This window comes from Sander lucioperca, chromosome 2, assembly GCF_008315115.2.
Source record: "Sander lucioperca isolate FBNREF2018 chromosome 2, SLUC_FBN_1.2, whole genome shotgun sequence".
Taxonomy (NCBI): domain Eukaryota; kingdom Metazoa; phylum Chordata; class Actinopteri; order Perciformes; family Percidae; genus Sander; species Sander lucioperca.
Window position 1 is genome coordinate 27,572,717 of NC_050174.1, and position 26,845 is coordinate 27,599,561.

At 41.0% G+C, this 26,845-nt stretch overlaps 1 protein-coding gene across 6 annotated transcripts in view; it reads right to left on the reverse strand.

Moving 5' to 3' along the window:
• Nucleotides 1–886: 886 nt before the first annotated feature.
• LOC116050419 (tight junction protein ZO-2) overlaps nucleotides 887–26,845 on the reverse strand; it is an 88,816-nt gene continuing 62,857 nt past the window's right edge. For 3 of the 6 annotated variants that reach the window (XM_031300455.2, XM_035998983.1, XM_031300452.2), the window contains exons 13-24: nucleotides 24,442–24,661; nucleotides 22,524–22,708; nucleotides 21,576–21,671; nucleotides 21,398–21,477; nucleotides 20,901–21,111; nucleotides 20,683–20,783; nucleotides 18,055–18,273; nucleotides 16,505–16,612; nucleotides 15,889–16,032; nucleotides 12,518–12,988; nucleotides 8,104–8,189; nucleotides 887–4,509 (exon numbers count right to left, since the gene is read on the reverse strand). In XM_031300455.2, coding sequence (XP_031156315.1) covers nucleotides 4,365–4,509; nucleotides 8,104–8,189; nucleotides 12,518–12,988; nucleotides 15,889–16,032; nucleotides 16,505–16,612; nucleotides 18,055–18,273; nucleotides 20,683–20,783; nucleotides 20,901–21,111; nucleotides 21,398–21,477; nucleotides 21,576–21,671; nucleotides 22,524–22,708; nucleotides 24,442–24,661 — 2,066 coding nt within the window. In that variant the 3' untranslated portion in view covers nucleotides 887–4,364. Of the gene's footprint in view, nucleotides 4,510–8,062; nucleotides 8,190–12,517; nucleotides 12,989–15,888; nucleotides 16,033–16,504; nucleotides 16,613–18,054; nucleotides 18,274–20,682; nucleotides 20,784–20,900; nucleotides 21,112–21,397; nucleotides 21,478–21,575; nucleotides 21,672–22,523; nucleotides 22,709–24,441; nucleotides 24,662–26,845 lie in introns of all 6 variants that reach the window. The other 3 variants (XM_031300456.2, XM_031300454.2, XM_031300453.2) reach the window with 2 other exon arrangements.

The window sequence follows — 26,845 nt, forward strand, 5'->3', positions numbered from 1 at the left end:
GTACAGTAAAAGTCCTGAATTGAAAATGTTACTTAAGTAAAAGTAGCCTATGTAAGTAGGCTATCATCAGGAAAATGTAGTTAAAGTGTGAAAAGTAAAAGTACTCAATGCAGAAAAATCCTCCCATTGTAGAAAGTGTAAAGGATCCAAACAGTTGTGTGTTTAATGGTCTAATCATCTCAGCTGGACTTGTAGGCCGTTATATTGAACACGTTTGTGCATACAGAGTTTTAGTTTGGAATCAACAAAATTGCGTGCACTTGTATTACCTCCTCCTACTGTTTCTATCAAGTTCAAGTTTCAAATTTCTTTATTTGTCACATGCATAGTCATACACTTATAAAATGAATTCCTGAATCCACTCCAACTGTGCTATTCATAACTAATAGCATAAGTTAAGTTATAGAATAAACTTCACTGCAGTTTTCAGCTTTTTTTTTAGTGTAGACTGCATTTTAAACCCCCAAACAAGGTGAACCTGTTCTGAGCCACAAAGCAAAGAGAGAAATGTCAACTGATTTGACAGAAGAACAGAAGAGGAGTACATTTAGGTGGAAAAAGCAGGATGGTTGGGGTTCAAGCACAATGAGTAAGGGGAGGAAACAGAAAAGTAAAGGATAGGGTTGGAGTTTTTAAAATCCATCTTTATACATTATGATCACATCCCACATGTATGTTGATAAGTTATGAGTTGCTGTAATCATTCTTCATCTTCATCCTGACAGGGAAGCAATGCCTTCGTAGATTGACTGCACTGGAAGAGACTCCACCGTCCTGCAATCTGAAGTTCATCTGAAGTTAATACGAGGCTTCAGTTGTATGACTTAATCAATTGGGTAAATCCCTGTTTGTGAAAATGATCACAGTACATACACTAGACATGTGGTTAAGACTTTTTGTTTTATTTGGTGTTTTAAGGTGAAAACATGGAAAAACTCAGCAGACACAGTCCAACCATTCTTCTCATTCTCTCTGTCTCATTTGTAACCCTCTGCCATGATGACCCATTACAGTATACTCCATGAGCTCAATGCCAGTCCATTGCACTTGGATTCTGACCGTAAGCACTTTGTAGCTCATGTGTGGAGGTAAAGAGTGAACTGAGAAATACAATCAAGTATATGTAAAAACTTGTGGGACCCCATTCATTCACACTGCTAGTGGAGGCCAGACCAAGTAGAACTGTCTGCCTCCACCACAGACACCAAGACCAGGCCTAAACACACACGGGCCCATATCTCTGTGGCTTAGATCTACACTCCACTATCAGAGGTTTCCTTCTGGGTGTATGCTTTTGTACATTTGCTTTGCTCCACTCTGATACACTGATAGAAGACAAAAAAGTTGCCTGTCTGGTAGGTTTGTGTAGGGAAATGTAGGAAGTCATGTGTTTAATGTCTGTGGGTTGTTTGGAATAATAGTGTGTTCCATTTACCTCTGAACTCGGAAGCCACAGCTGGGAATGACGTCACAATCGAGTTGAATACGTTCCATTTACAAGTTAGATTTTTCATTGTGGGGTTAGCTGTAGCCAGGTTAGCCACTGTTAACAATAGCAGTTGATAACAGAGCATTATGCTGTTTTTTGTTCACACAAACAGCTTAACAACATGTCCACAGATAGAAGTTGGACAGGACTGTGTGTAAAACTGGTTGAGTGAGACACAAATAACTGTATGTTACTACAGCTTTCACTACTGTTGATGCACGGGGCAGCCATGTTGGATTCTGAGCTGGGGCTACTCGGAGGTTGTCCGAGTTCCGAACTCGGAAATCCGAGTACAAATGGAACGCACTATAATAAAAGAAGATGCCCCCCACCCTTGGAAAGACACAGCCTAAGGAGTCCTTCAGAAAAGGCTGCCAACCCAGCTAAAGGGGGTGACTACTCTGGGGGCCCTGAAAGCTAACTATGTCAACTTGTTTGAGCTAATCTAATTGGAAATTAGTTTGGGAATATGCACCACAAAATCAAATGACATGATAAGGGCCTTCAAAGGGGTCCTGCTTTATTGGTCTTGAGGTCTTGAAGAGGGGTTCTGTGTCAAAATGTAGGCCCAACGCCCAATGGCCCCCTAGCAAGTTCATCCGTTCAGAGGGCTGATCCTGCTCCTCTTATTCATGGGGCACAGCTTTGAAAAGATAGGGCTGGTGTTATTCTATATTCTTCTTATCGTCACATACATAAAGACCATAATCAACACCGCTTTAGTCTATCTCTCAATACTTTCTGGTTCCTACTGAATTATTTTTCTATTAAAAGGCTCACAAATATATAGTTTACTTTTTTTTTAAAGGTTCAGTACTTTCCTAAAACAGCTGAACACTGTAGTTTTTAACAAATGCTACTCACACAGGAGGAAATAGTGCATTTGTTGGGGACTATTTTCAGCAGCGGATGAATCCACATTTGGTGGCCAACACCTTTTAGAGTCTAGTCTCTAAAAGGTGTTGGACAACAACGGAGCTCTATGACACAGAGGAATACGATATATCATCAATAACAATACTTGTAAGTAGATACATTCATTGCTGGTTTGGCTGGAAACATGGGATTGGCTGACCATAAGACAATATAGAATGTCACCAACCTTATCACTTAACAGGGTGTTAGCAAAGGCAGTGATAGCTACCATGGCTGAACAGACAGAAGAGGGCACCACCTGTAGAAACTTTATCGACAAAACACTCCAAGGCAAAAGACATCACGCTGCTGGCCACACAGTTACGACTAGCAAATCCTTTCTGGCTGAGAGGTACAGTGCAAAAACAGCATGCTGAGCATCAGGGATGCCAATAATTACAAAACAAGATCTCAAGGCCCGGTCAAACCAGAAAGTGGCACAGCAAAATTCATTGCACATCCTAGTAAAATAGGTGGTGCTAGAACCTTGGTGACGCAGTGACTGTTCACAGGACTAGCTCATGGATGTATTCAGAGAGCTGGATAGGACGGTCGATCGGAAGTCTTGCTGCCAATTTGCCTGAGCGGCCAACCGGGGTGCTGCCATAACAAAAAGAAATCTCCTGCGACCCACAAATCACCAACATTTTGGTGAGCTAGTTAGAGTGGGCAATAACGGGACAATAGTTTTACACAATTTATTCAAGAGATGTATTTGAAGCATCAACTGTTGCCTTTTAAACCTTTGCTTCTTGTGGAGCATTTTGTACTCTGACAGACAAGGTTATATGAAAGTGGAACACAGCTAATAACTGTTAAATGATATCTTCTTCTCTCTCTGGCTGTCTATTCCTTTAAAGATCAGAACTGTCAAGACAATTCACTATTGGGTAATGACCCGTGTTAAGTTTACAAAATTGAAGAATTTGGACTGTTTAATGCTGGAGTGACCGGGCCTTTACAGATTACAACTTTGACTCTAATTATCTCAATTTAAAATAACTGGTTAGACTGATATTGTTCTTGATTGGACTATAGAGATCAGACAGCTTTTGCCCTTTCTTACACATGGCTGAGATACTGGCTGCAGGGTGTGTGTTTTGCCCCTGGAGGTGACAGCAGACAGTACGGTGTGTGAGGGGGGGACAGCATTGAGATTTGGTGTCACTGGTTCCCTGGTTTCCCTTGAAGCTTGACAGCAGCAGAGGTTTTAGTACGGCTGGGTAGCTGAGGGGTGGAGGAAAGACAACCCGAACCTCATGGGACTTAGAAAGTAAAAGGCACTTCAAAAAATTGTAACAAATTCCAGTGTTACTAGATAGACTATATATAGATATATACTGTATGTATACACAGGCATTGTCATATACGAAGGAATGCAAAGACAGAGTATAAACACTTGACTTTAAATACATTTATGTATATATACATATATTTGTTGTATGTAATAATATATTTATATATATATATATATATATATATATATATATAGCTGGCAATAATAGGAGCTTAAAAAAGAAAGGAATAGATGTGATAAAGCGCATTGTGGTCTTTAGGTTTGTTGAGGTTTTTTGTGAGGGCAAAACTTGTGGCATTAAGTTTCAGTTGCTGTGCAAAAAACTGAAGAGTTGCATAGGCAAGAAAACAAGTGGTTCCTAATCACTCAGTTTTGACCTTCAAAAGTGGTAGGTAAGAAAGAAGCAATCAAATACAACATCAAAAGGAAAGTTAATACAGTGTGTTCCTATCCAAATGGATAGCACAGATTGCTTTAACTTCCATGAACCAAAACACCCCCCCGCCCCCTTAATATCAAAGAAGCGAGAGTCAGTCCAAAGTCAGCAGCTTACTTGTGCAGGGCATGATGGAATGGTATGTGTGTAAATAGACTGCTTATGCAGTGCATGTGTACATGTACGTCCAGGAAGCCGAGGGCGGCCACAGCTGCTGTGTGCTGAACCTACAACTGAGTGTCCTGGTACTGGAAGGAGTTGGCGGTGTAGTATCCTGGCACTGCCTCCGACTCTGCCTCCTCTTGGCTGGGGTAGACAGGACGTCCCTCCTTGGAGGACGGAGGAGTCTGGGGTTCAGGACGGGAGCTGGAGCTGGAAGGACACAGAAAATGAGTCATGCCACACTTCCAGTATAACTTGTGCATCACTAGCATGGCAACATCTTAATCCTAATGACTTTACTCATCCCTGACTTTTCATCTAGCGCCCCCATGAGGTTTCATGTGAAATATCTTGACAACTGTTGGATGGATTGCTGTGATATTGAAGGGTCCTTGAGGATAAATTCTAATGACTTTGGTGATCCGCTGATTTTTTTATAATGGTGGGATACCACTCCATGATTTCTAGCTAATTGTCTGGCTGTTACCATATGTTGCATCCCAGAATGGGTTAACATGGAGGTCAGCTCCTGTGAGCACATTTCTCTCCCTCCCTTGCTGGGTCTGCACTTCCTTTAACTCATTTTCTACCATCCCCGAGCCTCTTATTTTACTCAGATTTGGGGCTCATGTATCCAGTCCATCATAACTAAGCCTTGTTGCCTTTACACTTTCATTACAGGGTTCAATCTCCCCCAACTGCTTTAGGAAAGGCCTTCAATGTTTTAAAGAACTTTTTATTGAAACCACTTTTGCATATCAGTTTGGTTTACCAAAACCACACTTCTCAAGAACCTGCAGTTTAGGCATTGCAAGTGCAGTGTTGGGGAGTAACTGAATACATGTACCGGCGTTACGTATTCAGAATACAAATTATGAGTAACTGTATTCCGTTACAGTTACAATCTAAATAGTTGGTATTTAGAATACAGTTACATTGTTGAAATCAAGGATTATATGATGATACTTCATTGTGTTTATTCACTCTCGCAACTCCATGCATTTCCCAGAAGCCCCAATGAGCTATTTGTGTGATCACTGATAGAGGTAGAGATGGAGCCAGAACTGGCACAACAGAGCCAGGGCAGGAATGGTTTCTATCTTGGAAATTCAACCAGCATTTCACATTAAAGAAAGAACAGGGAGAACGAAATATAACTGTGCAGCGCAACCTCTGCTTGCCAGCAACTGACCTCCTTTCAGCGTCCAATGACTCCACCTCCAACCTGAAGAAGCATTTTAAAGGAAGTTTTTTTTTAATTAGCCAAGGGTAGTCGTCTGCTGTAGTTTTACTGGTCACCTTGCTATTTTATAGTCGACTTTACATTCTCCTATGTGCTGATTTACTAGCCCCAGAGCCGTTGAAAGACTGACTAGCCCCGTTTGACATGCTAGCTAACGTTAGCTAAAATTAGCTCATGGTAGCTTAGACTGCGGTAAGATTTTTTTAGTATGCAGTTCGGGACTACAAATCCAAAAATCTATCTGCTTGTTTAGGTACACATTCAGCCAGTTGGAACAGAAGAACACACCAGAATAGGCCTGTTTAAAAGCTGTATGTGATGTCCGCATTCCTACACTTATAAAATGCAATTCAATGTGGAAGTAATCCAAGTATTCAGAACGGAATACGTTACAAATTACATTTTTGGGCATGTATTCTGTAACGGAATACGTTTTGAAAGTATCCTTCCCAACACTGATTAAGTGCATGGCATGGTTTTCCAGAAGTCCAACACAAATGCTATAGACCAGTGGTTCCCAAACTTTTTACATCAAGGATGCCTGTAGTGACACAAATAATAAGAAAGTGAGCACATCTGAATGTTGCTAATACTCCCTCACTGTGCAAGAAAACTGTGCACACAACTACAGTAAGTACAGTAAGTAGGTCAAAGTTGAAGCACAGAGTGTGTGTGTGTGTGTAAACTGTGATGGATGTTTACTACAGAGAGTTTGGCTAATCATTTTACTGCCTTACTTTATTGTCTGACTGTTTGTGTTCTGACACATTTAAGCTTGGTGATTGGACTGATTCAGAGATAGTAAGTAGAGACAGTAACTTGCTATGTACAATCTTATTGTACTAGTTAGAAATGATGGCAAAAAGGTTAAAAGTTACAAAACCAGAAACTTCCTTTAACTGACCCTATTGTATAAACTAACTAGAACCATAACCATACAATTCAATCCAAATGGGTTAAACAATCAAAGACATATTCCAATTATGCAGTTACGTATGCTTGTCAGCTTTTACAGTACAAGTAATGACAGTCCAGGATAATGTAAAAAAATAATATATATGTATGTGTGTTATGACCTTTCATTTTAAATATATAAATAAATGGTAAGACGTAGGAATAAAATGTATTTTCCATAATGCAACCTTCCTTGCATGGTAAACAACCACATATTTCAAACTCTACTTGGTTTGTAAAGCAGGCTTCCTGTTAGAAAAGGGTAGTTAGCTGACCCTGATGACATCACTTATTTACTCAGACCTGACAAAGCGCCTCCACAGCCAAAGAAGACATTACACAAGTCTTTTCACAGGATTGTGTACTACTCCTCATGGTGAGTAACCCATATCCTCTTTTATGTGTATAGGTCCTGTAAGTGCATGTGTGTATTTGGGCCTGTGTGTGTGAATATATACAGTATAACAGAGTGAGGGATTGATAAAGTATTGTGGGATCACTAAAGTATACTTTCTTCTACCAAACACAGTCATTTTAGTCATTTTGACAGCAGACGAGGGTTAAATATTGCAGGAGGTGATGGGACAGTGAGCTGTGAGATAAAGAGCTGCACATCTCCAACTGCTCAGGAACATAACCCCCCCCCCTCCTTTTACTATCCTGCTGTGAGTGGAAAGCTCCTGACTGTGTGTGCAGCATGAATCAGATGGAGGTTGCTCCTTGCATGATGGAATAAGGCAGATTACTGACTGTACTCTATCGTCTCGAGACTATCTCTCCACTGTTACATATTCCAGATGTACGGGTGGAGAGATGGTCTCTTCACTCAGAGAACCAAAATTACAATGTAACTGAGCGATTTCTTTACTGCACTAAAAAACAGCAGCTTCTCAACAAGTGTTTGCTGCAGTTAGGACATGGCCATATGGAGAAAATCAGATATCACAAAATGTTTGACCAAATTCATTGATGTCGATATTGCAACCATATTGTAGGCATGACAATTGTTGCTTTCACAAAATATTTTCACAATTAGATTTTAGATAAATAATCATCAGTAATGTTGATATAATGACAAGTGGGTAAAAGTAAATAATAGAACAGCTAGAACAGTCTGGTAAGTTCAGAAAATTACATCACTTTACTGTAATGCAGCCTTTAAAACCAGGGAAAGACAACACTTATGCCATATCCCGATATTATGATAGTCAAAAGATAAGATGATATCTAGCCTCATATATCAATGTCGATATAATATTGATGTATTGCCCAGCCCTAGCTGCAGCATTAAACACATGTGTTGCTGCAGCCAGAAACTACAGGTGTCTCCAAGTCAACCAGGACGGAAATCTTAAGAATTACAACTGTAAAAACGTAGTTAGTTACTTTGTTAGTTATCTGTAGTTTATTACTTCTACGGTCTTTATGTGGTCAGTTGATGGGTGATATTCTCTCTCTTTCCCTAACAATACAGGCCTCTCAGGCTCCACCATCAGTGATATCTTGTAAACTGGGAGGTTGGCAAACACTGCAGAGACACAAACATGCGGACACACACACACTCACAGCGCAGCTTGGAAACAGTCCTATGGCAGTATTGAGCCTACCCGATAGGCTGTGGGCGAGTGTGATCCAGCTTGGCTGTCTTCAGAGGAACAGCATAGATGTCTGGGTGCTTCTGGGCAATTTCCAACTGGAAACACAGATTAGATGGTTAAAGTCTGTTACGACCGGTATCCAAACTAATGTGCAGTTTCTGATTAGAAAACAACTTTAGCAAGAATTATAACAATGCAGTTCACTTAAAGAAGTAGGTATACATTTATATCAATGCAAGACCATGTTTCAATGATGGTAGACTCATTTATCCAATGCTACTGAAGATATTGCATTCACAGAACTCTCATAACTAAGGGATCTGTGTATTCATTAGATTTGGATCTCATATATACGAGACAAAAATCTAGAAAAGACCTGTTTTCTCATAATCACAAGATACAGATCTGTTCATGATAATATGCATTATATGTCTCCAGTTTTTTCTTTGGTCAATGCAATGTACATCTATACTACACACTCCATTACAATTGTAAATCCAATAGGTTTAAGAAATAAAAAAAAATAAAACAATCATCTGCTTCAGCACACGTCAGACTCATTCATGCATCATAAACCCAAAACGGTAACATTTTTGTATACAGACTTTGCACCGTTCATAGTGACATTTTTTTAACATCAAAGTTAACCCCATCATACTGTGGTCCCCACCAGTCATCTCTTCAACAGGAGAGCGTGCAACATTACACAAAGAACAAAGAACATAACCGGATTTTCTAAATTACCACAGGCTATTGCTGCCACCATGACTAAATACATATAATTGGCTCAAATATTGTTAAATATTGTTATAGTATATAAATATTGTTTTAACAAAATCTTTTTTGACATGGATATATATAATGTGTGGCTGGATTGATGATACTTTAACAGTGTCTCATTCCATGCATGAAATAAAACTTGAACAATGTAAAGCAGTCATTGTCAGTTTTCTTTTCAATGTAGTTTACACTGTCTTCTCTGACTGCATCTTCTTCTCGTTTTAACGACATACCATTTACCATTTACCACAGAGATTTTGATGGAGAGACAGCCCTGTCCCAGACACTGCTGCTTCTGCTTCCCTCACTACTTCATTCATTCATGCAGGACTACTGAAAGACTGTCCTACACCTAGTATTTTTACTTGGACTATTGGATTGTATTGCGTTACTGCCATACTACTTAGACATCACATTGCGCGAACTGTTTATTGATTCTATATTTGACCTGTATTTTTGGTAGACTCTTAACTGTATTTTGTATGTTTATATTTTGCATATTTAATGTGTAACGTTTATGCTTGGTCTTGGCCAGGTCGTCGTTGCAAATGAGAATTTGTTCTCAATCGGCCTACCTGGTTAAATAACGGTGTTTAACAGTCAAAGCCATTATCTTTATGGTTACTATAATTGCCACTGTTCTTCATACCAAATACTATAATAATTATGAATCATATTTCTCCATATCTGTATATCTGTATCAGTGTCTCTGTGTCCCAACCGGCAGCGACTGATGGCTGGACCTACTCTATCTGTAAAGTGTCCAGAAAAACTCCTGTTGTGATTTGACACTATAAATAAAATTGAAATGAATCAGCTGACCACAAAGCTGGAATCAGAGGCTCACAGACAGGAACAGGAGACCAGACCAGGATGGAGGGATCAGGTCTGAAGCAGACATCTTTCCAGGTGTTGGCGAGTACCACTACATATGTGAAACTCATTCTATAAGGCCTTTAGGCTCTCCATAGGGAGCTGAATGAAGTCTGATAAATGTCCTCAAGTGATGTCACATGAGTCAGCGTCGGCTGGGTCTGGACTACAAGTTTCCTAATGAATCCATAGATATGGATCTTGTGCACACAAGGAAAAAATGTTGTGCCAGAAGATAGATCTAGTATCTTGTATCAATGATAACCTCTTAAGGGGTTTTGTAGTGGAGTACTCTTTTAATCATATCTTTAATGATGTTTAATTATATACAGTATAACAGTGTGGTCCAGATGAACTACCCACTTGATTAGTCTGCACTTTGCTCTCCATTTGGTGAGCCATTTTCATCAAGCCACTGTAACTAGTGCACCACGTATGAGAGAAATATCGCGATTGGCCGAGATAATAATGTTTAATCACCATAGACCGTATTACTGTGACGTCGCGCTAACACAAAAATCCCTTCCTGTAGACACATGGCAAGTGGTGGAATGTAACATTTACTCCAGTACTGTACTTCAGTCCAAATGTTGAGGTACTTGTACTTTACTCGAGTCCTTTCTTTTCATGTCACGTTCTACTTCTACTCCGCTACATTTCAGAGAGAAATATTGTACTTTTTACTCCACTACATTCATCTGTTACAGCTTTAGTTACTAGTTACTTTACACATTAAGATTTCTGCACACAAAACCCATGTAGTTTATAAAATCTGATGTTTGATTCTAAAGTAAACTAGTCAACAATATAACGGCTACAAGTCCAGCTGAGATGATGACACCATTAAACACACAACTGGCTGAATCCTTTACTCTTTCTACTAATGGGAGGTTTTCTGCTTTGAGGACTTTTACTTTTATTACTTTAAGTACATTTTCCTAATAAAACTTACATACTTTTACTTAAGTAACATTTTCAATGCAAGAATTTCACTTCAGTTCCATCTGATGATCATAAATGACCTGTAACAGTAAACAAGACTAACTAACTAACTTATATAGTTTTTATTAACGCCTCTGCCCGGGTCTGATTTTTCCCGCAAAGTCACAGAATGATTTTCGGCAGGTAGACAGCGCTACCGTAACACATTCTGATGGGTCACAGATTTCACTGTAACACCGGAAAAGCCGGTGTTAGTATCCAGCCACGTAAAGGGTAGCAGGAGATGTCTTTATATAGGCCTAATTGTGTTATAATGTTATTTTAGAAGTTATTTGTTCTAAATTTTAGTTATGGCTGATACTGGGGCAGGACCATCACAGGAAAGAAGGAAATTAAACAAAGAACTAAAAGCTGAAAGGGAAAAGGAAAAGACAACGGGTCAATCTCAGTCGGGCTTTCAACAGATGGAGACGTCTTGTGTTGGTTTACTAGTTTCTGTTCCCTTGTCCCCCTGTACTTGTGTAAAGCGTCCTTGGGTTTCATGAAATGCACTATATTAATCTAAGTTATTACTACGTTGGTTGCTACAACAATCTCTTAATGCTTTGGCTCGTGACACAGTGACAGTGATACCTGGTTTAGCTCACGATACATCCAAAGTAGGCTGAATTACTTGAAATGCAATGATGCATCTGTAACTTATTCTCTTATTGTAAATGAATGATTGTCTGAGCAAAATATTCATTGCGACTACATGACCTCCCCGTAATCTACAGTGGGCAATTCAGCACCGTAAAGAAAAGACCTTTACAACAGCAGGTGTGGTAAAAACACTACCACTTTTGTCCAAATCAGCCACTACAATCAACACAAACTAAAAGTTACACATCGACCCTTTAAGTAAAGGATCTGAATACTTCTTCCACCACTGCACATGGCCGTTGATTTAAATTGCGGAGATATGTGAAATCAGCAAACTTGTTTATTCCTGTCATTTTCAGCCATAACTGTAACGTTTAAAGGTACATAGTTAAACACGGAGGTTTCTGCTGTGCTTATTTCCTGTCCTGTGTAGCTTTGCTAGCATCTCTTGAACCAAATCTGGCGTTAGGAACAGCAACATGTCACCGCCGGTCGGACTGACTGCTAGTTTGGGTGGAGTCATTTTCTTTAGTCTGTGGCCCAACAGGTAAAATAGCTCTCTGAGCTAACGTTAGTCAAAGTGTTGACATATGAAAGCACAAAACATGCATTTTAGATGGAGATGAGAGTAGCTCCAGTTGTTCCTCGTCCCTGTTTGCTTAGCACCGTTAAAGTGTATGTACGGGACACAGGAGGTTTCTAACCGGAAGTTATTGTGAACAAACATTGATTGATTGGCTCTGTACTTATCTGATTTACATCCTTACACACCTAGTGTGCTGTACTAGTATGAACAACAACACCCTGTGCTGGTATATACTTTTGATAGGGCTGGGTGCTGAATTCAATACTTTTTAGGCACCGACCGAATTGCCTCTAATGTCTAAAGTCGAGTATTGAAAAATGCCTCGTCATTCAATACCCAATTTCAATACCTAAGGAGTAAATCTCATCAGGGTCAGTGAGCCAATAGGCATGGAGCATGCTTCTACCAAGATCTAATAATGATTGTGATGGCTGTCTAACGTTACGTCATAGAGACACGCAGGAAAACTCTACGTTACGCACAGAGGGTTGACCAATCAGTAAACTACTACAGCAGCGAACTCAAGTCCCTGACTTCTGCTGTGTGTAATACACCTCATGACACTACAGATGACCAATGGGAACACTGAGCTATGCCCACCCTGGCATTCTGCGCCTCCTGCAGTTCCAGCATCCTTTGGGCTCGGGCGAAGTGATCCATCTTCTCGAAGGCCTTGATCTTCCCCAGGAAGGACCTCAAGGACGGATCGTCCACAGGGCTGTCCTTAGTTGCCTCCTCCTGCTGCCTACAGCCCATTGCACTGGGCAGAGGCACGGGTGAGTGAAGTGAAGCCTCCACCGTGCTCCCGCCACTGCCGGGCCTGGGCGCGGCGGGGGAATGGGGCGCTCCCGGGGGCCACAGTTTGCTACAGGAGTTGAAGTGGTGAGCCGGAGGAAGCGGCCCGGAGGAGGCAGCCGACCGGGGGATGAGTGGCGGAGGGTCGTTATTGCTGCTGGCGGGGCTGCTGCTGGACGGAGAATCGTAACTTCGACTGGAGCTGGGGGGTGGAGGGTGGTGCTGCCGGTGGTGATGGCGTGGGCTGCTGGAGTCGTCTCTCAGAGACAGTTTCACCTGATCAAGGAGGGGAAGCGTTAGAGCCAGAACAGGTACTTACAGTTCTCTGACTTTTATAATCAACAGAAGCATTGGAACACAGACTAATGAGACTGTAATCACTCAAACAACTATTGTGGTGAAATTTTCATGCTATGTAAGTTGAGACAGTGGTACCCCAGGTCTCATTCAGGTCAGTGTCCAACATAACCTTAGCTGTATGATAAGACAATGCTGCTTATCCTGCCAAGGCCATAGGGAAAGCACACATTTGACTGTGTTGAGATGTTTGGGCATCTACAATATCTTTATTTACACTGAAGGTTCAGCTAACCCTAACGCCCCCAGCATGAGTTTAAATATTCTTTCATGAAGACAGGAACTTCAGAGTGTTGGGACGGCACGACACGATAACATATCGTGGTTAAACTTTACTGCCTGCCATAAATCTTTCCTCAAGTTTTCATTAAATGATCTAGTGTACTTCATCAAAGTCTCCCGAACATTCTTTACGTATGTAAAATGAGTTGTGCTGCTCCTGAGCATTCATGCCCTTCTGATTGACTTCTGATTGTACTGTACCACATCACCGTCAGGGGACAGTGCAGCAACCAAATCAAAGCTCTTCTACATTTTGGGGCAGCAAGAACAATGAGTCATTGCTGATTGTTCCATTAAAATGCAACACAACTTTCAAGCAAATGTTTCAGCAAATGTTTTTTTCCTTCAAGTGCCTTCATGCAAATAAGAGGACACCACACGATTAGTCGCGCACCAGTAACTGTGATACATCATGGCACTTGCTTTTGTTTTTCAATTTCAAATCCTGCATGATCCTGCATTCTTCTTATAAGCCACTATGATGATAGAGAGGGGTGTGACATACAACCATGGCTCCCGTCGGATCCAGAACCAGTGAAGTACATCTGTGCTCTTTCTCTTACTTTTTGGATTTTCTGGTGAAGTGGGGTTGTTTTTGTGATATGACAGTCCATCCCTTTTTTAACAGTATTGTGGCTTTTTTAAAATGTATTTATGACATTTTTTAATGCACAAAATGAAAATGCACATTGCAAGATCCACACTGTGTACAGTAGTACATTTCTGTGTTTGAGAAAGTAAACGCACTACATCTCATCTCTAAAACCGAAGTTGCTAAACAAAGATTTGGTTATACGTTTCCTAACAGGATCTGCTACGATCAACCCTTTTCCACTGCAGAAACCAAACATCTGCTAACATGGGGCATCCCATAATGTAAACCTTTACGGACCTTGTGAGTATTAGCACGAGGCTCTTTCTTATGTTTCCACTGTATTTCACAAAGGGACGCTTCAGATACACGCTATTAAAAAGGCTAAAGCAGGACTGACCGAATTGTTTTCTATGCTCACAGTTGTGGATAGACAACAATGGAAAAGGTGTGCCTTATATTGTTATATTGTCTTTAATCCTTTATTTTTGTACAATCTTATTTCTAATCTTAGTTTTAATCCTTTTATACTTAGTTTTGTCTTGGTGTCTTATGTTTACATTTCTGCCAGATGCCGTTATCCGTGTTGTCATATGATGTCACATCCGCTTAAGCAATCACAATCAACAGCTGCCGCTAACCTCTGAACGTGACATTCATTTAGTAGATGCTATTTATACAAAGCGAGTTAGTGCGAGAACAACAGTTTGACATTCAGGGTCACTACCAGGTTACTCAGTCTAGTCCAGGTTGAGTTTTAGGGGGTGCCCAGACATCCACTACGAGATGTCAGCCAGGCAGGCAGCAATGAGTCAGTGTCAGATGGGGCCTTTCCATGTCACCTGGTAGGAGCGAACCTGTCAGGTTAGGACGGCCTGAGACGCCCAGTCCTCTGAGGGTGGATAGCTTAGTATCACCTCCTGAACAGATTTAGTTCCAGGAGCGCGTCCCCAAAGCGGGCAGAGAACAGTGGAAACAAAAGCAGAACCTATGATAATGGATATTTTTTATGTTACCTTTGAGTTCTTGTAGTAGAAAAGGACTAAATTTTTTTTGGTTCTTCCTGGAGAGATGAAACAATTCACTTAAAACTCTACAACAGGGATCTTCAACATTTTTTAGGCCAAGGGCCTCTTAGCCTAAAGAGAAACGGAGTAGGGAACCCCTACTATACAGTATATACTGAATAAAATAAGATGCATATCAAACTGGGTCAGATTGATATAAATGAATGGATATTAATATATTATATACACATCATGTATGTGTGGCACAGTGAATACTTAAGCTTAACTGTATGGCTACCATAGTGGCTACCTTATCGATAGTAGCCCAAGCTCATCTTCAATGTGTAAATTAAATGTTAAGTTTTTTTCACAAATAGGCCAATTCATCTTTGCTATTAATATGTTGGGTTCATATTAATGTATATTTTCAGACATTTCAATTTTTTTTAAATTAAACTTTAAAAAGATTATCTTTTTAACCTAATTTGGTGGCACCCCTGCACTAACTCTGAGGAGCCCCTGTTGAAGATCTCTGCTCTACAACATTTGAATACTCAACAAACACTACTAGATCTAGTAGACTAGGAGGGCATTTAGGATAGTTGGTCTGCTTCAGTGGTAGCCTGGTTTCCCACCTTTTAAGGTGTAGGGTACACAAAAAGACCTATTTATGTAAAGACAAATATGTCAAATAGTACTGTGGATCTGACTTTAAAGCTACAAAACACAAATCTCTGCCTATAAGAGAGGAAAGCACTAGAAACAGTGTAAACTGTTTTCATTCCAACTAAACAGCAGCAACAACTCTCACGGTTTACTCTGAATAGAGATGGATACTAATCATTGATATCAGCTGCAGGGATGTGTTATTGGAATGAAAAGGTGAACACAGCTTTAGGTTGAACACCACTGCTATACACAAGCCCACCACCATGTACCAATAAGTGAGGGGGATTCAGGGTACCCATCTGGTCCACTGAGCTGAGGTCGGAGGACTCGGAACTGCAGGGAGAGTGGTTTCTCCATATCAGGCCGTTCCTCAAAGGGAAGGGCAGTTTGTTCCTTTGGGTGGAGGTAAAGAGCTGCCGGGTGCATGTGAGGTTAGAGTCAGGCTGTCATACTTACTATACTTATTCAATTAAATTCCAGTCTTTTGTGGTTTGATACACAAAGCCATATCTCTCTTTCGATTTTAGTTTGCCAAAGCAACCTTGGAGAGATTTTTTATTTTCTTATTTTACTCAGTGAAGGATGCGATTTAAAATGTAGCAAAGTACAATACTTCAAACAAAACATACTTAAGTAAAAGTTAAATTACAGATTTTAAAAAACAACTTCAAAAAGAAAAAGTACACACAAAAAAACTACTCAATTACAGCAACGTGAGTAATTGTAATTCGTTACTTTCCACCTCTGTTAAAATGTCAGAAAAAATGTTCCCAGGCCCACGTGTTGGATTGACAATGATATGGAACAGAGAGAAGACTCCGTGTCCCAGGTGGACTGTGTGTCCCAGGTGGACTTTGTGTCCCAGGTGGACTATGTGTCCCTCACCTTGCTGTCTGGTAAGAAGACAGGTGGAGGGCTGGACCTGTTGAGGACGTCACGGCTGCTGATTTTCCTCAATCGACTCCTGATGTCTGGACTGTACCTGCGCAAGATCTACACACACACACACACACACACACACACACACACACACACACACACTTAGACTACTGTTGCTCCTTAATATCTTTTCAGGTCAACCTTTTTTAAGGAAAGAAATTATAAAAAGATTTCAAAGATATTTCCCAGCATTTGTCCCAGAGTACCTGAAAGGGAAACTTGTCTGGACAGTTTGCATCATCAATTTAAGTTTTGATTTCCCAAAATAAACATTGAAAAGTGACCCCGTATGTTTCTGATTCTTTCTGTCCACCTCATCATGTTTGTGAAAAACATTAGATTGTGTAGATGGTCACTCAGGTGAAAATATGTTTGATGGTAATTCTGTTTGTGTACAGAAGAACTTGTGATGCAGTATTATGGATTATAGAAGTAAATCGGTAACAGTTTATAATAACCACCATTAATAACTTTTAAACTATAAACTTTAGTTAATAGTTATTTTACTGTCAACCAACAATGGAATGATGATTTATTATGTTTTATAATAATAATGCAAAGTTATTTGTAATGCTATAATTACTTTATCATTAGTTTAGTGTCATATAAAATAATGAGTTTATGCATGTAGATAGATAATTAATGCTTTGTCAATGGTTAATTGTTTTGTAAACGTCTATAAAAATGTGGGTTATAATAACTGGATCTGCCCTGCAGATGGCAGCAGCGTCCTGCATCAGAGCGTGTCTGACATCTTCACCAAACACTTATCTTCATACAGCACTTTACTTTAGCCACGACAGGTGCAACATATGACTGTTAGTTTATAAAGAGCTGATGGTCTGTTACTATGGTTGCTGTCCCCATGCTCCAAACTGAACAAGGAGAAGCTGATCTCTGATCTCTCAGGCTTCAAACTTCTCTGTTTGCACTGCACTGGAACTGTATTATTCTGTTTATGCTATTTAATTCAATTTTAGCTTATTTGTATCTTCCATTTTCTTACTTTTCTAATCCAAGTGAAATGTGAATGTCTTCAAGGAAAACTGTCTGAAAATGTGCAGCATTAATCCCATGTGTATGATTCATCGGAGCGTCTCTATGACGACCATGATAGCATGGCTGTTAAGAACATGGAAACAGTTCTACTTTTAGATGTGCTGTGATGAAACAAACTGTTGTTTGTAGCACATTAAAATATGTACTACAATATCTCCAAATTATACTACAATACTTCAGTAAATGTACTCCCTTCCGGCTAGTGTGTGGATGTGTGTGTGTGTGTGTGTGTGTGTGTGTGTGTGTGTGTGTGTGTGTGTGTGTGTTTGCGCGTGTGTTTATCTGTGTGTGCATGCAAGCATGCGTGTGTGTGTGTGTGTGTGTGTGTGTGTGTGTGTTTATGTGTGTGTGTATGTGTGTGTGTGTGTGTGTGTATATGTTTAGCTGTGTGTGTGTGTGTGTGTGTGTGTGTGCGTGTGCGTGTGCGTGACTCTGACCTCTTCAGCTGTGACAGGTTCAGACGAGCGGCTGATGGCGGAGATGTGCATCATCTCCGCGTCGGGCTCGTTGTCGGTGTAGGCCCCACCCTCGTCGGCAGTGTCGTCGAGGTCAGAGGTCAGCCGGCTGTCCATGCTGAGGTAGTCGGCCGACATGGCAGACAGGAAGGACAGGCGCTCCACGTCCTGGCAGTCCAGATCACTCTCTACTCCCTCCAGCTAGAAGAGACACATGATGGATCTTGGGTGTACAGGAAGGAAGGATGGACAGACAGACGGATAGCACGAGAACAAGAGAGAAGAAAGACAAACAGAGCCGAGCTGTAGAGCACTACTGGCAGGAAGTAGAAAGACACAGTGAGCATGCTCAGAGCGCACACACAGGTGGCTGCTACTAAGATGACAGAAGGGCAGTCCGTCCACTACACACTACTGAGATACTACCCTACTACTGTCAGCTGAAACTAAAGACTGATTTATGGTTCTGCAGAGGCTCCACGCAGAGCACTCGCCGTAGCCTGAAGTGGCCTGAAGTTTACTGTATACGTGTGCGTTGAGAATAGCAGGGCCAGCATGTGTGTGTGCGTGGAGAGAGTGATGGTGATTATCTTCAGAGTGAGTAGTGACTCTAGAGTCATAGTGAGAGAAACAAAGTGTCTCCCCTGTTCTTTCTGACCACGGTGGGAGATCTGGAGCAGGAGAAGTTAACCCTCTCCTTGATTTCATGTTGTTATAGAGAAGGAGAGCCAGGAAATGAGTCGGGGGGAAATGCAACGCTACCAAGCCATGGCCGAGTGACATGCGTCGCTGCGACGTGTAGTTACATTTATTGAGAGGTGACGTCAGTCTACGGCGTAGGGTCTGTATCTCCACGTACCTACATTAGAGCTGGGCAATATATCGATATTATATCGATATCGTGATATGAGACTAGATATTGTCTTAGATTTTGGATATCGTAATATCGTAATATGGCATAAGTGTTATCTTTTACTGGTTTGAAAGACTGCATTACAGTAAAGTGATGTCATTTTCTGACTTACCAGACTGTTGTAACCGTTCTATTATTTGCCTTTACCCACTTAGTCATTATATCCACATTACTGATGATTATTAATCTAAAATCTCATTGTGTAAATATTTTGTTACAGCACCAGTAGTCAACACCACAAGATCGTTGCAGTATCGATATTGAGGTATTTGGTCAAAAATTTGATTTTCTCCATATCGCCCAGCCCTAACCTACATACAGTACCCATTTGATGCAGAAGCATAAATTGGCCTGACCGCAGTCTAACACAACAGTGGTGTAATAAATCCTCCTTCTAATGGTCACTGTGTTGTGTATGTTGTTTTATACTGAGCGGTGTTTCTGTTATTTAGTCTACCCTCATTGATATAAATAATGTGGACACAATAACAGAAACACACAAAGTACAACCAAATGAAAACAAACAAGTATAAAAGCAGAGTGTAAAAATATAAAGCAGAGACCCTGGTGTAAGCCCTCGTGCTCCTGATGGATTTTTACAGCCTTTTAAAGTTTTGTCTATCATTCCTAACAAAGTGTGAGAACATTGAATCACCAGTCTCACTGCTGAGAGCTGCAGTCACACTGACTCTGCTTTACACGTTGAAATGTACTGTATGTATAAATAAAACTACACTGCCTGACAACAGTGTGAAAAGGGCAAACCACATGAGTTACACTTACACCTACAGTATGAGTTGAACATATATTTGGATCTGTTATAAATGAACTTAACTGTGCGTGAATGCAGTGAACAACTTTAACAGACATGGCTGCTTTCCATAATACGGCTGAACTGGGGATCTGTCTGAAATCTGACTGCTCATGTTGTAAAACCAGTTTCACTGTGTCCCCAGATGACAGGAGCGCTGGCCAAAACCTACAAAAACGCTGCTAATTTACCTTTACACTTCAAGCTGGGGCAGATTCAAGGCCTAAACTTTTGGTGTTGAGGTTGTTTTGCACCTCAGAAAAGATCAAGAGGTGCATTAAAAAGTGAACAATGTGCATCAGGGTTCAATGTCAGTTCATGCTACCAGCTTTATAAATGAAATGAACTGAATCCCTTTGCCAAGCTGTAGCAAAGCTCCTGCTATGATTTAATGTTAAATGATATGACTTTCTGTGGGGTAGTTTGTTTCCATTCCAGTAAGGATGAGAAGTAAAGAACTAAGAAGAAGAACACAACTTTGAGCTCCCACAGGGTAGTAAAAAAGAAAGTCAGAAAGGGGCAGACAGTAACACCCAGATTCCACCAATTTTCACTGAAATAGAATTGTCTACAAACAAAACCTCAATACATCTGGATACTCTGAAAGATGCTTTAGTTACACAGAAATTGGACTCCTCACTTGGTAGAGCACGGGCCAATATACAGAGGCTCAGTCCTCGACGCAGGTTCAATTATGACATACGGCACTTTGCTGCATTTTATTCCCTCTCTCTCCCCTTTCATGTCTAAGCTGTCCTGTCGCAAATAAAGGCCTAAAATGCCAAAAACATACAAAACATATGGGGGATTTATCCCTGACGGAAGTACACAGCGCAAGCCTTTGAAGTAAATGTGTGTGTGTGTGTGTGTGTGTGTGTGTGTTTACCTTGCCGTCAGAAACCCACACAGCCTGCATCTGCTGTTCTCTGATAGAGTCTTTGACGCTGCCGTACCAGGCATCGTTGGCTGAGTTCAGATCTACGGTGGCTGGATGAGAAAACCATCCAAGCTCAGCATACTCAAATTACAGCAAATATACATCTACAGCAGTACTACAATACTGTATTACACCTGAGTGAATGTCTGCATGTGTGAGGGATGTACCAGTGAATAAGTGAGAGCAGGTCTTCCTCAGTTTGACGGCCTGTTCGTACAGTTTGCGGGCACTGCGGTTGGAGTTGGGGGCGATCCTCTGTCTCAGGGCCTTGATGCCGTGCTTGCTGTCGGGGTTGAAGAAGATGACGATGGGGTACCACTGGGTGTAGTTCAGGGTGTCCACTGCCTTGGGTGTCACATCCAGCAGGGCGTGCTTGTCCTGTGGGGTGTGAGGAATGGAGAACACTGTTAATGCTTTGGATCAGATCACAGTGCAGAGCATCTCATCGTTCTGCAATGTGTCTCTTTCATCCAAACTTTATTAAACTAACATAATGCAAACAGTCAACAGGGAAACAATTGACCGTCCGCATGCAAATGAAAAGTTCAATAATCAGCAAAATACCTCCATATTATACTGCAATACTTGAGTAAATATACTCAATTCCCTCTTCTGTGCGTGCGTGCGTGCGTGCGTGCGTGCGTGTGTGTGCGAGTGCGTGCACCTGCTCGATGATTTGTCGGATGGTGTTCAGGCGGACCACTCCTGAGGACTTCTCAGATCCGGCGTCTTTAGGCTCAGTTTCTAACGTAAGAACACAGACAACGGACAGGTTATTGAGAAGCAATACTGGGACATGTATTGTCTTGGGAAGAAGACTTAAACACATGGCAGAGACTCACTGGCAATAACAAACAGGTCGGGGATCTCAGAGGCCAGCTTCTCATTGGCTGCGTCTGCGATGGGGCCGAACAGCACCACAGGACGCCGGAAACCCGCTGCAACGGCACACACACACTTTATTACAGTCACATCATTTACATCCTGTTGGCACCAACACACACACACACACACACACACACACACACACACACATTGATACAGTTTCCACTGAAAGTCAAGTGGTCTTAAACAGAACCTGACCAAGCATTTTTTGGCTGACACCAATATCAATATTTGAGATTTAATAAAAATCATGGATATATCTTGCGGATATTCATTTTGTAACATAAACAATATTTGTAGTGAGCAGTTCCCCCTGGAGGACAGACTATGTCATGGACAAGTTATATAATGAAGTTTCTAAATGACCTCTACTTATAGATCAATATATCTGGGAATCATACAACAACCAATATGGGTTCAATGTTTGTTTTATGTTGTTTTTAAATCATTTTTGTAAAAGTATCAGGTTTTAGCTGTGCCTATACTTAGCGTTAATGCTTGTTAAGAATATATATATATATATATATATATATATAATCCCATCAGACAGGAAAAAACTAACTACATGAGTAAGTGATGCCTCAGCTGGTTTCCATCTAGCTATCACATGATGGTGATGGTTGAGCCTGTGGACAATGCACATACGTGATTTAGATGGTCCCTTTCTCTGGACCTCATGAGAGCACCCTTTCTCAGTCAAAAAGATTCAGAGCCTGTCTCAGATGGACTGTGGACAGACAGTTTAGTGTCTACGCCCTTCAAATAGACACAAACTCATCTTTGTCGTCTTTCTCAGTCCTTCTTCAACTAAACTAGAGCACCACACCAAAACCAACATAAGGTTCAATAACAGATCACATTTACAACTATTTCCCCAGTATTTTCATATGCACAGAAGCAGCCACCTTCTCGGAGCACCACTCGTTCGTACGCGGGGAAGCGGGTGGCCAGTGTCTGACCGCTCAGGTTTTCTCTGCTCTTCCTCAGGTCCTTCCTCTTCAAAGAACGTTGACCTCGCAACCGCCAGAAGTCCGCTCGATCGCCTGCAACAGCTTTATGAGAGTTCTGGACACTGGCCATCTGCTCCGCTCTGAAAGGGAGGACAAATACATACATTTCTCTGTCTTCCCACAACCATTACTATCTAGAGATGGTCCGATAGCATTTTTTGCTTCCTGATACCGACTCTGATACCTGAACTTGCGTATCGGCCAATACTAAGTACCGATCTGATACCAGTATGTCATATATTTTATCATGTTTTAACAGCTGTATACTACCATCCCTGTATGGATGTGATATGATTTCTATCTTTGTTGTCGGCCTGGCTCAGGTTACATTTTTTGTGAAACAACTCCAGTACACGCTGATACCGATACCAGCATTTTAGGCAGTATCAGAGGCTTTTCCCACACTGGTATCGGTATCAGAACATTTCTATTACTTACCCATTCATTATTTACATATGTGTTTGTGTATACAACCAGTTCTGAAGCTTTGGAGTGCATCAAACTGTTCATGCAACAGAAACTAATTGTAGTTCTTTTTTACAGATCTGTGTTAATATCTGAATGTGCCAGTCCCATTGAGCGTCTGTTATATATATATATATATATATATATATATATATATATATGTATGACGTAAAACACATCACTTGAGCTTCTGCGAGCGAATGTTGCCTGGCGGCACCTTTTAGTAAACATAGTCATACTGAGAAATCCAGAGAGAGTTGTGTGGAGCTGATAGTCTTAATTAGCAACTCATTTGGCAATGGCTTGAATGTAACGGATGTATATTAATATAAAATAGTTGCACACGCACTAAAGCTTTAAGAGGCAAAGCTCACATATATGCAATGTAGAAAACATTTTTAACACTAAAATATTTAATAACTTTAATTTGCCCTAAAAATAATAGTAGAAAATATTACACTGAGTGGAAGAGGTAATGTTGATTTACATTTCTGTGAAATAAATGTCATTTAATGGCAGATGATGGATGATGGATGGATGGATGGATGCTTATTTGGCCCCTGTCTTTTTTGTGGAGAACGTTGTTAACTTGATTTACTTAGATATTAATTGAACAAATTCTGCATGCATCATTCTCATCATCTCATTTTTGGTGTGTGTGCTATCATCAAACACACAAGACTCATACCAAAGCATATAAGTGGGACACGTGTTGTCTCCCGCCAGTGATTTCCTGAGCCTCTGGGCTCTGCGCCTGTAATTACAGCAGCATTACCTCTGGGGACAATTAGTGTAATGTTACAGAGTGCAGCACTGCTGTGCATCTTTAGTCCTAATGTTGATGAAAGAAGGTTAATGAGAGAGACAGTATATTCCAATCTTTGACAGTATTATACAGACATACATAAAGTATTTGATAATGATTATGTTCTGTCTCTGTCATTTTATTTGGGACCTGAACACTATACAGGGACCTTCTATTTTATTTGGTTTGTAGCTATTTGACCTCACCTTCAGACACTATGTGACACTGTGATGGTTGTCATGGTGACCTGACTTTGCTCCAGGCCGTAACTCTCAGTGGACGACTGACTGCAGAACGGTGGCTAGCAGCTGAACGTACAACATTTATCAAAGCACATAGGACGCTCTGCTGTGTTAGCAGTAAGGCAGAAAACTCAAACATGTGATCTAGCATTAAAATGTGTTTTCCATGCAGTGTAACAAAATGCCTCAGATTCATTTAAAGAAAGACATAAACCCTGTACACATCTTGAAGCCAGTTTGTGTACTTTCAAAGGTATTACTAGTCTGTGTACTGTACACCAAGAGACTAAAATGGCCCTACCTGCTCTTGTTGGGGATGATGCCTTTCTCCAGCAGCTGCTTGTCCTTGCCAACACGGACTGCCAGCCAGTTGCCGAGCTTGCCATCATAGAGGGTGTCCACCACCTTGAAGATGTCCCCCCGGCTGAAGGCCAGGCTCTGAGGAGTCTCTTTCTCATACTCAAAGTGGGTCCGGATGAAGAAGGAGTCTCCCCGCCCCGACACCAAGATATCATTATAGACTGGGCAAAGCAAAAAGTGAGAGATGAAGAGAAGGAGCATTAAATAGAGTGAGAGAAAGGTGGATGTAGGACAGGCAGCAATATGACAAGGCTGAGACAATGTGATGACCACTAGATTCTGATTGAAGCAACTTGAGGTTCTCATACTTTGTTTAGGTTGGAGTGAAGTCTGATGCTGCTGGAGGTTGAGCTCTGGGTAGTGGCAGCTGTGTCAGAACACCACATGCACTTTTTGAAACATCAAAATGCACACTACTATACTCCGTTAAATTAATGCAGCTAATGGATAAACTACCCACCACCCTTTAGAATGAACCAAGCAGGCCTGCCTTGTTGCACCATCCAAATTTTCTTCAAATCTTGACATTTTTAGCATGTAGCTTGCTAGCTACAAGTTTGCGGTTGTTTCCTGTAGCGAAGGGGTTTTGAGAACAGCAACACAGAGAGCGGAAGGTGAGGGACATCCGGCTCAGGAGCCACACGAGGGATGTTAGGCACTTATCCTGGAAATGTTCTTCTGTTGATCCAGACAATGCATGAGATGATCTCAACTTTATTTTCTCTGACATGTTTTATTAAAGCTTTCCTGTGGAGTTGCCACTAGCGTATGGAGCTGTGAGCAGTTCACTGTTTTGTTAATCTCGTGCATACACACAAGTACACACACATGCATGCTATGTGCCCGTGGGTGATGTACAGTGATACACACTATTGCAAATAGTTTCACACTATTTCACTGATCTACAGACGGCAGTAACACGCCAAGATATGCTGCAATGTGCCAGCAAAGGCAGAAGAGGAAGACTACACCCTGCTAAACACGGATGTAAACAAAGCTGGATTTACACCTCTAAATAACTTATTGACTGAGCTCTTCTCATCAGAGAAATAATAGTTCCCATATGAACACAATTTAAAGGGCATTCGGTTGTGTTGAGCTCTCATACAGAGATTATGTGTCCGAATTTTGACACTTGGGTTCTGTGATGACAACTGAGCCATTATTTGCAGAATAATGTCCATGTGTGCAGTTGAAAGCTTAATATAAATAGGAAGTGGACCTTTGAGCTGAGACTGTTTTGGTACATGCAGTGTTCTCAAAGGTTATTTTCCATCCTTGCTCAGTTTCCAGTCTTATTTGCACATTTATTTTATTTCAGCACATATTTGTGTAACTGGAAATAAAGCTCACAGGCTGCTCCAGGCTGCTGCGAGGCTTCCTGATTTGATATGTGTGGTCCGACAAAGCGCTGACCCAAAAGGACCAACAGTCATACTGAGGACTGGCTGCACACCAGGCTTCATACACACTGTGGACTGTAATCTCACACAGATCAAATACATAAAACAAAGGCTTCCCCTTGCTTAACCTTCTTCTAGTACACTGTGAGTACACTGTGAGTTACATACTATGTACTGTAGTGGTATTATGAACGTTTTAAAGATTGTCTAACTATCTTTATTGAAATGCCAGTTTTATACAAGGTAATGTTTTCATCATGGAGCAGGAGTGGGTGTACTCAGTTTCAAACTAGGGATTTACTAAATCTGGATGCACAATTTTAAACAATTAAAAAAGGAACAGTTTGACATTTTGGAAATATGCATAGCCACTTTTGTTGCCGAGAGTTACATGAAGATAAGACAAATAATACCGCTGTTATTTGTGTTATTAGGTCACAGTATGAAGGTACACTTAGCTTAAGATGCAAACAGTTAGCCTAGCTCTGTCCAAATCAGTATGTATACGTATATATACGTATATGTATGATATACTATCTATCTATGTTTTTACGCCTGCTACGACACATATTGCCCTCTGGGACAAATAATAAATTGTTTGACTGATTGACTGATTGATTGATTCAGTTACCAGTTGACCGTTACTAGGTGTAAATATTCATAACAGCTTGTGGTGATTCCCCAAGGTTCTGTCCTGTTCTGTTTACAGGGTATATCCTGCCATCCTTTCTCATCTCATCCACTAGCATGTGTTTCCATATGAGGACGTGCCAGCTCTCTCTGATGGCCTTAAATGTCCTCTCAACACACTCACAGTCCTCATGTCAGGTCAGTGCTCTGCTCCATTGTGTGATGTGTTTCTCCAATAAAAAGGCCATAGCAGAGCCACAAGCCAAATGTGCTGATTGCATAACACAGTTGGAGGCATGTGCCCATGTGTGT